The sequence below is a fragment of the Engystomops pustulosus genome, chromosome 6 (assembly GCF_040894005.1).
Source record: "Engystomops pustulosus chromosome 6, aEngPut4.maternal, whole genome shotgun sequence".
NCBI classification, from domain to species: Eukaryota; Metazoa; Chordata; class Amphibia; order Anura; family Leptodactylidae; genus Engystomops; species Engystomops pustulosus.
Genome location: NC_092416.1, coordinates 19,767,706 through 19,780,696, shown reverse-complemented (window position 1 = coordinate 19,780,696; position 12,991 = coordinate 19,767,706). Strand labels below are relative to the sequence as shown.

At 48.1% G+C, this 12,991-nt stretch overlaps 1 protein-coding gene across 2 annotated transcripts; it reads left to right on the top strand.

The window, feature by feature from the left end:
* Positions 1-1,766: 1,766 nt before the first annotated feature.
* On the top strand, positions 1,767-12,111 carry LOC140134618 (serine protease inhibitor swm-1-like). 2 transcript variants are annotated; one of them, XM_072155065.1, is made up of 6 exons: positions 1,767-1,861; positions 7,621-7,717; positions 8,029-8,076; positions 9,045-9,080; positions 9,641-9,847; positions 11,812-12,111. In XM_072155065.1, exons 2-6 carry the CDS (start codon positions 7,678-7,680, stop codon positions 12,024-12,026), a joined length of 546 nt encoding a protein of 181 aa, XP_072011166.1. In that variant the 5' UTR covers positions 1,767-1,861; positions 7,621-7,677; the 3' UTR covers positions 12,027-12,111. The 2 variants fall into 2 exon arrangements, with proteins under 2 accessions (XP_072011166.1, XP_072011165.1); XM_072155064.1 differs by having other exon boundaries at positions 1,781-1,861; positions 9,036-9,080.
* Positions 12,112-12,991: the final 880 nt, after the last annotated feature.

Below are 12,991 nucleotides of genomic sequence, written 5' to 3'. Positions count from 1 at the left end.
GATGATGTCACAGCTTATCTCCTCCCCCTCCATGTACAATGACCTCTATATAGATAACACTGACCCATCACTACATCACTACTGACAATATATGATGTCACAGCTTATCTCCTCCCCCTCCCTGTACAATGACCTCTATATAGATAACACTGACCCATCACTACATAACTACCGACAATAGATGATGTCACAGCTTATCTCCTCCCCCTCCCTGTACAATGACCTCTATATAGATAACACTGACCCATCATTACATCACTACTGACAATAGATGATGTCACAGCTTATCTCCTCCCCCTCCCTGTACAATGACCTCTATATAGATAACACTGACCCATCACTACATAACTACCGACAATAGATGATGTCACAGCTTATCTCCTCCCCCTCCCTGTACAATGACCTCTATATAGATAACACTGACCCATCATTACATCACTACTGACAATAGATGATGTCACAGCTTATCTCCTCCCTGAACCTGTACAATGACCTCTATATAGATAACACTGACCCATCATTACATCACTACTGACAATAGATGATGTCACAGCTTATCTCCTCCTCCTTCCTGTACAATGACCTCTATATAGATAACACTGACCCATCATTACATTACGACTGACAATAGATGATGTCACAGCTTATCTCCCCCCCTCCCTGTACAATGACCTCTATATAGATAACACTGACCCATCATTACATTACTACTGACAATAGATGATGTCACAGCTTATCTCCTTCCCCTCCCTGTACAATGACCTCTATATAGATAACACTGACCCATCATTACATCACTACTGACAATAGATGATGTCACAGCTTATCCCCTCCTCCTTCTGTACAATGTCCTCTATATAGATAACACTGACCCATCATTACATCACTACTGACAATAGATGATGTCACAGCTTATCTCCTCCTCCCCCTCCATGTACAATGTCCTCTATATAGATAACACTGACCCATCATTACATTACTACTGACAATAGATGATGTCACAGCTTATCTCCTTCCCCTCCCTGTACAATGACCTCTATATAGATAACACTGACCCATCATTACATCACTACTGACAATAGATGATGTCACAGCTTATCTCCTCCCACTGCCTGTACAATGACCTCTATATAGATAACACTGACCCATCATTACATCACTCCTGGCAATAGATGATGTCATAGCTTAACTCCTCCCTCCCTCCCTGTACAATGACCTCTATATAGATAACACTGACCCATCATTACATCACTACTGACAATAGATGATGTCACAGCTTATCTCCTCCCCCTCCCTGTACAATGACCTCTATATAGATAACACTGACCCATCATTACATCACTACTGACAATAGATGATGTCACAGCTTATCCCCTCCCCCTCCCTGTACAATGACCTCTATATAGATAACACTGACCCATCATTACATCACTACTGACAATAGATGATGTCACAGCTTATCTCCTCCTCCCTGTACAATGACCTCTATATAAATAACACTGACCCATCATTACATCACTATCTCAGCTTATCTCCTCCATGTATCTGCTCATAAGTCACAGTAATCATATACAAATAATCAATGTAAAAATCATTCATGAATTTATATGGTGCATTTGCTCCCCCTTACACATATTAAGCTGCACAAATTGTACTGGGATTTTTTGTAGAATGATGAGTATTATAATTATTTTTTTATTCACTGAAACCAGTGATTACTAATACGTGGTTCCCATAATCACTATGTGTGTTGGGGTGTGTCAGGTGTAACACCCATCGACCGCGCTTCTGTACTGGGCATAAAAGATGATGCCGTGCATCAGTGAGAACAGGAAGGAGACTGGCACAGACGTGTGAGTATTGTTAGGATCAGTGGATCCTCTGGACCACCGCGGGAGATGTAACTAGCCAACACCCGGAACCGGAGCCTAGCGGCACCTGGTTTTCACCAGAGCCCGCCGCAAAGCGGGTTAGACTTGCTGCGGCAGGATACCACTAGGTCGTTCCCAGGTGTGACTAGCCCACGGTGGCAGCCGAGGTCGAGGTACCTTAGCGGATGAAAACTCGTAGTCGGGTCCAGGCACAAGGTCAGGGCAGGCGGCAGAGATGCAACGTCAGGTCCAAGTCCGGGGTCAGCAACGGGAGGTCCAGGCAGGTGGGAACGGGAACACAGGCACACGGAACACAGCAACACGGAGGAACTCAGGTGACACAGGACTCAGGAGCGGGAACACACAGGAATACACAGGAACGCAGGGATGCACAGGAACGCAGGAATACACAGGAACGCAGGAATACACAGGAACGCAGGAATACTCGCTTGGAAGCTTTCTCTAAGGCTATGAGGCACAAAGATCCGGCAAGGAACACAGGAAGAGGCAGATTCTTAAAGGTGAGGTGTTCAGCCAGTGCACCAATTAGCGGTGCGCTGGCCCTTTAAATTTTCGTCCGGAGCCGCGCGCGCGCCCTAGGGGGCGGGGACGCGCGCGCACGGCAGTCCGAGGGAGAGCAGGAGCCGGGAGAGGTAAGAGACACCGGGCAGCAGTGGGGGCACGTGAAGGAGCACGGATGCGCCCGCGATCCGTGACAGGGATCGCGGGAGCACCCGTGACAGTACCCCCCCCCTTCGGCCTCCCTCTCTTCTTGGGCCTGAGGAAACGTTGGAGCAGGCTCTTGTCCAGGATCTTATCCTCTGGCTCCCAGGATCTCTCCTCAGGACCAAATCCTTTCCAGTCTACCAGAAACAACCGTCTACCTCTCACAGTCTTAGTATCCAGGATCTCTTTCACCTCGAAGACATCGGTGGAATCAGCTTGTGGTACCGGAGGAGGAGTAATTTGTCGGTTGAAGCGGTTGAAGATGACTGGCTTAAGGAGAGAAACATGGAAAGAATTAGGAATGCGCATGCTGGGAGGCAGACGCAACTTGTAAGCCACCGGGTTGATGCGGCCGAGAATTTCGAATGGGCCCAAGAACCGAGGTCCCAATTTATAGCTCGGGATCTTCAGCCGAACATACTTGGCGGACAGCCAAACCTTGTCACCAGGAGCTAAAACAGGGAATGGTCGGCGTCTTTTGTCTGCTTGACGCTTGGTCTGGGCTGTAGCTCGGAGCAATGAGGAGTGGACTTGCTCCCAGATGGCTTTCAGATCACGTACCAGGTCCTCCACAGCAGGAACATCTGCAGACGTAGGTAACGGAAGAGGAGGCCGAGGATGCAGTCCATAGTTAATAAAAAAGGGAGCAGAACCGGCAGAAGTGGAGTCCAGGGAATTGTAAGAGAACTCCGCCCATGGTAGAAGAGATGCCCAGTCGTCCTGACGGGCAGAGACAAAATGGCGGAGGTAGCAACCTAAAGTCTGATTCACCCTCTCCACTTGGCCGTTAGTCTGTGGGTGATAGGCAGAAGAGAAGTCCAAGTTCACCTGCAACTGGTTGCACAAAGATCTCCAGAATTTGGACACAAACTGAACTCCTCGATCCGAGACGATGTGCTGAGGGAGACCATGAAGCCGGAAAATATGCTGGAAGAAGAGGCTGGCGAGACGTGGAGCAGAAGGCAAACCTGGTAGAGGGACAAAGTGAGACATCTTCGAAAAGCGGTCAGTCACCACCCAGATAACGGTGTTGCCAGAAGATGGCGGTAAATCCGTAACAAAGTCCATAGCCACATGAGACCATGGGCTGGTAGGCACGGGTAACGGCAACAGAAGACCAGCAGGCTTAAGTCGTGAAGGCTTGTTGCGGGCACAAGAGGCACAGGAACCCACAAAATCCCGGACGTCCTTGACCAAATCAGGCCACCAGTAGAATCGGGAAATTAAGGCCACAGAGCGCTGCACCCCAGGGTGCCCAGCCACACGAGAAGAATGTCCCCAGGTCAGAATCCTCTTTCGGAGACCAGGTCGCACATAAGTCTTGCCGGGAGGCAGCTGCCGGAGGTCCACCGGCGCGGCAAGCACAAGTCTCTCTGGAGGAACAACATGCCTCGGAGCAGAGTCCTCCCCCATAACATCAGAAGCACGGGACAAGGCGTCAGCCTTGATGTTTTTCTCTGCAGGGCGAAAATGGATTCGGAAGTCAAAGCGAGAAAAGAAGAGGGACCACCGGGCTTGACGTGGATTCAAACGTTGAGCCGTCTGAAGGTACTGAAGGTTTTTGTGGTCCGTGAAAATGCTGACTGGAAATCGGGCTCCCTCCAGCAGATGACGCCACTCTTCCAAAGCCAGCTTGATGGCCAGAAGCTCCCGATCTCCAATGGAATAATTTCTCTCCGCGGAGGAGAAGGTTTTGGAGAAGAAACCACAAGTGAGTGTTCGTCCCCTGGGACCCTTCTGGGTAAGGACTGCCCCAGCACCCACGGAGGAGGCATCAACCTCCACCAGGAACGGCTTTTCAGTATCCGGTCGGGTAAGGACTGAAGCGGAGGAAAAAGCAGTTTTTAATTTCGTGAAGGCTTCTTCTGCTGCTGGTGGCCAGACACGGGGATTAGCACCCTTTTTCGTAAGCGCCACCATCGGCGCGACCAAAGATGAGAAGTGTGGGATGAATTGCCTATAATAATTAGCAAAGCCCAGAAATCTTTGTATAGCTCTCAGTCCCACTGGGCGTGGCCACTGAAGGACCGCAGATAACTTGGCAGGATCCATCTGCAAACCCCTATCAGAAATTATGTAGCCGAGGAATGGAAGGCTCCTCTGATGAAAGTGGCACTTCTCCAGCTTGGCATAGAGGTGGTTTGTCCTGAGGCGGCTGAGAACCTCCCGTACATGAGACTGGTGGGACTCCAGATTGGCAGAATACACAAGGATGTCGTCCAGGTACACCACGACACAACTGTACAATAAGTCCCGAAAAATATCATTTACAAACTCCTGGAAAACGGCTGGCGCATTACAAAGTCCGAAGGGCATAACTAGATATTCAAAATGCCCATCACGGGTGTTAAAGGCGGTCTTCCACTCGTCACCCTTCCTGATGCGGATGAGGTTGTAGGCCCCTCGAAGATCCAATTTGGAAAAAATTCTTGCACCCCGCAGACGATCAAATAGCTCCGTGATAAGCGGCAGAGGATAGCGGTTCTTAACGGTGACCTTGTTAAGACCGCGATAGTCTATACAGGGGCGGAGAGAGCCATCCTTTTTAGTGACAAAAAAGAAACCAGCGCCAGCTGGCGAGGAGGATTTGCGGATGAAACCTCTTTGCAGATTTTCCTTAACATATTCCGACATAGCGGCAGTCTCAGGAACAGAAAGCGGATACACCCGACCCCGTGGTGGAGAAGATCCAGGCAACAGATCAATGGGGCAATCATAGGGACGATGTGGAGGAAGGATCTCGGCTTGTTTTTTAGAAAACACGTCTGCAAAGTCCCGGTACGGAGCTGGAAGTCCCTCCAGAGGCTTGGGAGACAAGGTAGCAGTCCTGACAGGAAGCGGATGTGGAACTGTCATGCAGCGTGAGGGGCAATCCGGACCCCAACGGAGAATCTCCCCAGAAGACCAGTCCAGAACAGGGGCATGATGCTGCAACCAGGGGAGACCCAGCAGGAGAGTGGAAGTGCACTGTGGCAGCACAAAAAACGAAAGTCTTTCTTTATGCAAGGCTCCAACTTGCAGAAGCAGGGGTTCCGTGCGAAACCGGATGGGCACGGAAAGAATCTGGCCACTGACTGAGGCAATGGACAATGGTTTCTCAAGACGAACCACTGGGAAGTGATGCCGGGAGACCAGGGCTGCGTCCAAAAAGTTCGCTGTAGAGCCTGAATCCAGGAAAGCAGAAACTTGAATCTGGGTGCCGGTGTCTACGCTGAGGAGCACAGGAATAATCAGACGTGGAGAAGCTTTGCACACACCTAGGGACGCTTCTCCCAAGAGCCCTAGGTGCTGGCGTTTCCCGGACGTGGGGGACGAACAGGACAAGTCCCGATGAAGTGCCCTGGACTGGCACAATACAGACAAAGGTTCTCCTGTCGTCTTCTGGAACGCTCTTGCAGAGAGAGCCGGATTCTGTCCACCTGCATGGGTTCCTCAGCAGACGACACAGGCGGAGGCTGGAGCGGTCTTTGGAAGGCAGGTGCGAGGCGAGGAAAACGCCTTACCTGAGCTTGAGGATGCTCAGAGCGAAGTTCCTCGGCGCGTTCCTTAAACCGGACATCTATCCGAGTGGCCAGTGTGATGAGACCACCCAGAGTTGACGGTAGATCCCGAGCTGCCAGCGCATCCTTGACCTGCGGCGAGAGTCCTTTCTTAAAGGTGGCGATGAGAGCTGCATCGTTCCAGGCAAGTTCAGAGGCCAGGGTGCGGAACTGAACAGCATACTCTCCCACAGATGAGTTGCCTTGGCGCAGATTCAACAACGCAGTCTCGGCAGAAGAAGCCCGTGCTGGTTCCTCAAAAACGGCCCGGAACTCCGCCAGAAAAGCTGCAAGAGTAGTCGTGACCGGGTCGCCTCTGTCCCAAAGAGGAGTGGCCCAGGCCAGGGCCTTCCCAGAGAGAAGACTGACGAAAAATGCCACCTTGGAACGCTCCGTGACAAATTGCGAAGGCATAAGTTCTATTTGTAGGGAGCATTGAGTAATAAAACCCCTGCACTGTTTGGGGTCTCCGTCAAATTTGCTGGGCATAGACAGCCGTAGTCGTGGTTCAGCAACAGGAAGGCAGACCGGGGTTGCAGGAGCCACGGGAGCAGACACGGGAACCTGTTGCTGTTGCTGGGCGGCTAGTAGTTGTTGCAGCATGGTGGTAACTTGATCCAGCTGTTCGCGCTGAGCGGCAATCTCCCGGGATTGCTGGACCACTATGGCGGCAAAGTTTGGTCGAGTGGGAAGCGGAACCTCGGCGGGATCCATGGCCGGATCTTACTGTTAGGATCAGTGGATCCTCTGGACCACCGCGGGAGATGTAACTAGCCAACACCCGGAACCGGAGCCTAGCGGCACCTGGTTTTCACCAGAGCCCGCCGCAAAGCGGGTTAGACTTGCTGCGGCAGGATACCACTAGGTCGTTCCCAGGTGTGACTAGCCCACGGTGGCAGCCGAGGTCGAGGTACCTTAGCGGATGAAAACTCGTAGTCGGGTCCAGGCACAAGGTCAGGGCAGGCGGCAGAGATGCAACGTCAGGTCCAAGTCCGGGGTCAGCAACGGGAGGTCCAGGCAGGTGGGAACGGGAACACAGGCACACGGAACACAGCAACACGGAGGAACTCAGGTGACACAGGACTCAGGAGCGGGAACACACAGGAATACACAGGAACGCAGGGATGCACAGGAACGCAGGAATACACAGGAACGCAGGAATACACAGGAACGCAGGAATACTCGCTTGGAAGCTTTCTCTAAGGCTATGAGGCACAAAGATCCGGCAAGGAACACAGGAAGAGGCAGATTCTTAAAGGTGAGGTGTTCAGCCAGTGCACCAATTAGCGGTGCGCTGGCCCTTTAAATTTTCGTCCGGAGCCGCGCGCGCGCCCTAGGGGGCGGGGACGCGCGCGCACGGCAGTCCGAGGGAGAGCAGGAGCCGGGAGAGGTAAGAGACACCGGGCAGCAGTGGGGGCACGTGAAGGAGCACGGATGCGCCCGCGATCCGTGACAGGGATCGCGGGAGCACCCGTGACAAGTATCACTGCCTCTACAGTATATCCGTCTCGTGTCCCTGATCCAGAGGTCTGCCAACAAGAATGTGGAAACTGAGTGCAATCCTTCTCCTTTCTGCACTGGGTGAGTAAACCATACATTGAATTTCAGTATCGGTAACAAGGGGTTATCATTAGGGTCCTATGAGTTTGGACTATGGGTGGTGGTAAGTTACTGCAAAGCTGAATTGTTTTCTGTTGTCTGCCATTTAGTTTGGGGACAGTTAGACAGTAGTGTAGCAATGAAGAGGAAAATGATGGGACAACTTAATATCCCTTCTCCAGTGGACTGGAAAACATGATATTCTTGCTGGTCTATATCTATAGGTTGTATGTACATGTTGGCTCCTGACATCATGAGTTAATAAGAAGCTCTTACTCTTTTCTCTCCCGTAGCGCTGCACGTGATTGACGCCCATGATCAGAAGCCGCCAGGATATAAAGGTTAGTGCCATCCAATGGTATCCTTGTTAGTGATACAGATCTATATGTAGGGGTCTGGTTTGGGGTCTGAATCTGAATGAGCTTTATTCTATGTATAATGTGTTATTCATACTCCGTAGTCATACAGACTCCCTTTGGTAAGTAAGGAATAGTAGGGTTGACATATTTATTACATACAGGCGCAAGTGTATTTGAAGGGCTTTTCCATGTATCTTGTTTTCTCTGAGTCTCTGTCTTCTGCAGTTCATACTGCCAGGCTGAGAAGGCACTGAATTCCCTCTGGTGTCAGTCAGCAGTCTGAACAGCGCCCTATTTGCTGGACTGCTCGTTCTATGCAATCATTGCTCTGCACAAACAAAGTTTAAGGCTGTGACACCTACAGAGCACTGGAGCAGTCTGCTATAAACCCCATGTGCACCATCCTCCTTCTCTGGTCAAGTAGCTTATTAGCTTGCTTTCTGTCAGTGCTACTCCTTTTAATTCCAGCTTTTTGATATTGGCTTACATTCTTGACTATTCTCCTGTGTATTTGATTTTGTATTTTACTTGCTATCTTGTTACCCTGATTCTTGACATCCCCTTTGTATTATTTGTTTGTTTGTCTTGCTGTGTGTCTACAATTTGGCTCTGGGAAGAACCAACACTCTGGCCACTGGTTAGGGTGGACTCAAGAAGCAGGCAAGGACTGTATTGGGTCCTGAGAATTAGGGATCAGATTATAAAGTATAAAGAAAAGTTTTGGGATACATAAACATGACATCTATGGATCACTAGTGCCTGGAATCTATTACTTATCTATATGCAAGTACACTCTTTCCTGCTGGTGTACTATAATGTACTCACAACATGATCAGATATTTTTGTTGGTCTTTGTGAGTTGTGAATATGATGATGTATATGTTGATGGTGGCTGACATTCATGGGTTAGTAAGAAGCTACTCCTCTTTTTTTTCCTATAGATGATTCGTATGATTCCGATGATAAGAAACTGCCGGAAAATGGAGGTTGGTGACATCTAATGATTTCTCTTGTTAGCGATATGAAGTGAATATATCTAATGAGTTTGGGTTTTGTGATTCATATGCCATAGGGCTAACAATATTGCTACATTTAGGCTCTGGTAAATATAAAGTAGGTAACAAAAATTTAGGGCTGAGGCAGGGTCATATCTGAGTTATATTCATATTTGTTGAAACTCCCGGATAGGCTACAGTAACCTCACGACACCATGACCTCTTGAGGCCACAGATTGGCCAAAACTGGGTCCAGTGACAGTGGACACCTTTAGCCAAAATGGGAATGCTAGACATAGAAGTGGTTGTAGAAAAAACATAACACTGCCGTAGACATCGAGTGGTATTATGAGATTTTCTGGATACCCCATTGATGAGCCAATATGACCTACCGTGGGATTCCACAAAGATATAAAACTGTAAAACTTTAATAACATTAGATAATTGAGATGAGAGCAATTTAAGGAGCTGGGACTTGGCAAAAAAGGATTAAGATGGGACACATTTAATAAAATAACATCTGGTAACTTACTGTAAAATCTTTATTTTAGAGCAAAGATGTCCAAAAGGCAAAGCATGGAATAATTGCGGGAGCTCCTGCCCAACCAACTGTGATAACAAAGAAGACAAAAAAAGAATATGTACAATGAACTGTGTGCCGGGATGCTTCTGCAGCAGTCCACACATCTTCCTTTCTGGGACATCCGGTCCTTGTGTCCTCCCCGAGGAATGTCCAAAGAAAAACCCTACACCTATAGGTATGAAACATTGAACATATACATAGTACAGGGTGGTGTGTAGAAATGACACTGTTCTAATTCATAGACTAAAAACAGGTTTTATCAAAACAAATTTCTGCATAAAAGAATCTATATTAATGATTCGACAATTAATGTATTCCCTGTTTTTCTACTTTCCATTACTTAGAGTGTGATTTGATATTCTTGCTGGTCTACTTTCCTGCACTTACAATATGATTGGATATTCTTGCTAGTTTATTTTCCCACACTTACAGTACGATTGGATATTCTTGCTGGTCTACTTTCCTGCACTTACAGTATGATTGGATATTCTTGCTAGTTTATTTTCCCACACTTACAGTATGATTGGATATTCTTGCTGGTCTACTTTCTTGCACTTACAGTATGATTGGATATTCTTGCAAGTTTATTTTCCCACACTTACAGTATGATTGGATATTCTTGCTGGTCTACTTTCCTGTACTTACAGTATGATTGGATATTCTTGCTGGTCTCTAGCTTCCTTGGTTATATTTATTATCATGTATATGGTAATAACAGGATTCAGAGATTTGTAGAGAAACTCTTTAACCCTTTTTGTTCATTTTTCACTCTCTACCTTCAAAAATCTACAACTTTTTCATTTTTCCATGTACGGAACTGTGTGAGTACTTATTTTCTGCCTAACAAATTTTACTTTTCAGTGATGTTATTTATTAGTTCATGTTGTGTACTCAGAAGCTAAAAAAAATTCTGAATATGGTGAAATTGGCAAAAAAACGCATTTTTGTTTTTACGACTTTCACTGTGCGCTCCAAATGATACATGTACTTTATTCTTTGGTTTGGTACAATCACGGTGATACCTAATTTCTATAGGTTTTTTTTTGTTTTAATAAATTTTCAAAAATTAAAACAATGAGTATGAATAAAAAAAATTAGTTTTGCCATCTTCTGACGCTAATAACTTTTTTTTACATTGTGCATGGAGCTGTATAAGACGTAATTTTTTTGTTATGTAAAATAGCATAAAAGTGAAGTTTCGGACATTTGGGCACTATTTTCCTTAATGGGGTTTACTACTCATACATTTTGATAGGCTGAGCATTTTGGGATGCAGCTATACCTTACACGTTTGTGATTTTTACTTTTTATATAGTTTTATATCAGTTCTAGGGAAAGGGGGCTGAATTTCATTTTTAGGTTATTTTTTTTAATTTTATTTTTTTAATTTTTAGGCCCTCTAGGGTACTTTAACCCTAGACTGCTTGATCATTCCTACCACATACTGCAAAACTACTGTATTGCTGTATATGGCATTTTTACACATGATTTATGACAATGTGCCACTGGCACATTGTAAGGAACCTGCAGAAACCATGCAGCCTCAGGTTTTACAAAGACCAGGGGCTGTCATGGCAACCGATCAGTGCTCCGCAAAGACGTTACAGGGAGCAGTGATCGCAAACAAGATGGCAGTGTCGACACAAAGGGGGTCATTTACTAAGGGCCCGATTCGCGTTTTCCCGACGTGTTACCCGAATATTTCCGATTTGCGCCGCTTGTACATGAATTGCCCCGGGTTTTTGGCGCACGCGATCGGAATTTGGCGCATCGGCGCCGGCATGCGCGCGACGGAAATCGGGGGGCGTGGCCGAACGAAAACCCGACGTATTCGGAAAAACCGCCGCATTTAAAAAAAAAATTGTGTCGCGAAAATTTCACTCACCTTCATCCTGGGTAGGCCGGTGTATTTCGAGGCATTCCAGCGGACTTCAGCGCAGCAGCGCCACCTGGTGGACGGCGGAGGAACTGCATTGATGAATCCCGGCCGGACCCGAATCCAGCGCAGAGAACGCGCCGCTGGATCGCGAACGGACAGGGTAAGTAAATGTGCCCCAAAGAGTTGATTTCAGAAGGATTGAGATGTAACTAATTTTAGTTTGTTTGATCTTGTAACTGACTATAACATTTTTATTTTAGTGCAAAAATGCCCAAAGAACCAAGTCTGGAATGATTGTGGGTCCGCCTGCCCGACCACCTGTGACAACGTAGGAATCAAAGGCAGGATCTGTACAATGAACTGCGTGCGGGGATGTGTCTGTCAAAGCCCTTACATCCTGTCCGGAGAATCCGGATCCTGTGTCCTTCCCGAGCAATGTCCAAAAAAGGACCCTACACCTATAAAGAAGCACTGAAGATTCATCCTATGCATCTACAGGATGAAGTGTGGAAATTAAAACTGTTCTAATAAGTGGAATAAAAACTAAATATATTAAGTCATCTTTGTGTATAAAGGTCGTCATTACTCACGCAGAACCTTCTGGTTCATGAGTAGAACAAGATTATTACAGTGAAGACTGACACATGGTCAGATCAATTAAAGAGATTACAAGAGAATAGAATAGAAGAATTATACTAAATACTGAGCTCCACTAACTGACCTTCATTATAAAAGTATAAGATTAACAAATGTTTCTTTGATTACCAGGACACAGATACAACTACTACTTGTGTGTGTCCCCGGTGCCCCTGCGATTCACCTTACGGGTCGCGGGCACACACATGCCTCTCTCCTGTCCCCAGCTCCCCTCCCCGCTGCCTTACCTACCCAAGTTCCTGTTCCGGCAGCCCTGTGCGCACTTCCCCACCTCGATGATTTAAAGGCCCAGCGCCAGTGGCGTAACTACCGCCGTAGCAGCCGTAGCGGTTGCTACGGGGCCCGTGAGGTTAAGGGGCCCGGGACCCACAGCCGCGTGTGCCTGACTCGCCTACTGCCTCCCAAACAGATGAGCCTCCCATATGCCGGCAACACTGAACTTCCCTCCCAGCCGTCCACACAACGAACCGCCCACCAAACTGCCCGCGTACACTTAGTTGCCAGCCAACTTACCGTCTGCCCGCCCACCTCGCTTGCTGTCTGCCCACCCACCTCACTTGCTGTGCGCCCACCCACCTCACTTGCTGCCCGCCCGTCCGTCCGTCTGTACCCGTCCGCCCGTCTGTACCCGTCCGCCCACCGCACTTGCCTCCCGTTAGGCCCGCCCACCGCACTTGCGGCTCGACTACCCTCCCAGCGCACTTGCCTCTCATTAGGCCCGCCCACCGCACTTGCGGCTCGACTACCCTCCCAGCGCACTTGCCTCTTGTTAGGCCCGCCCAC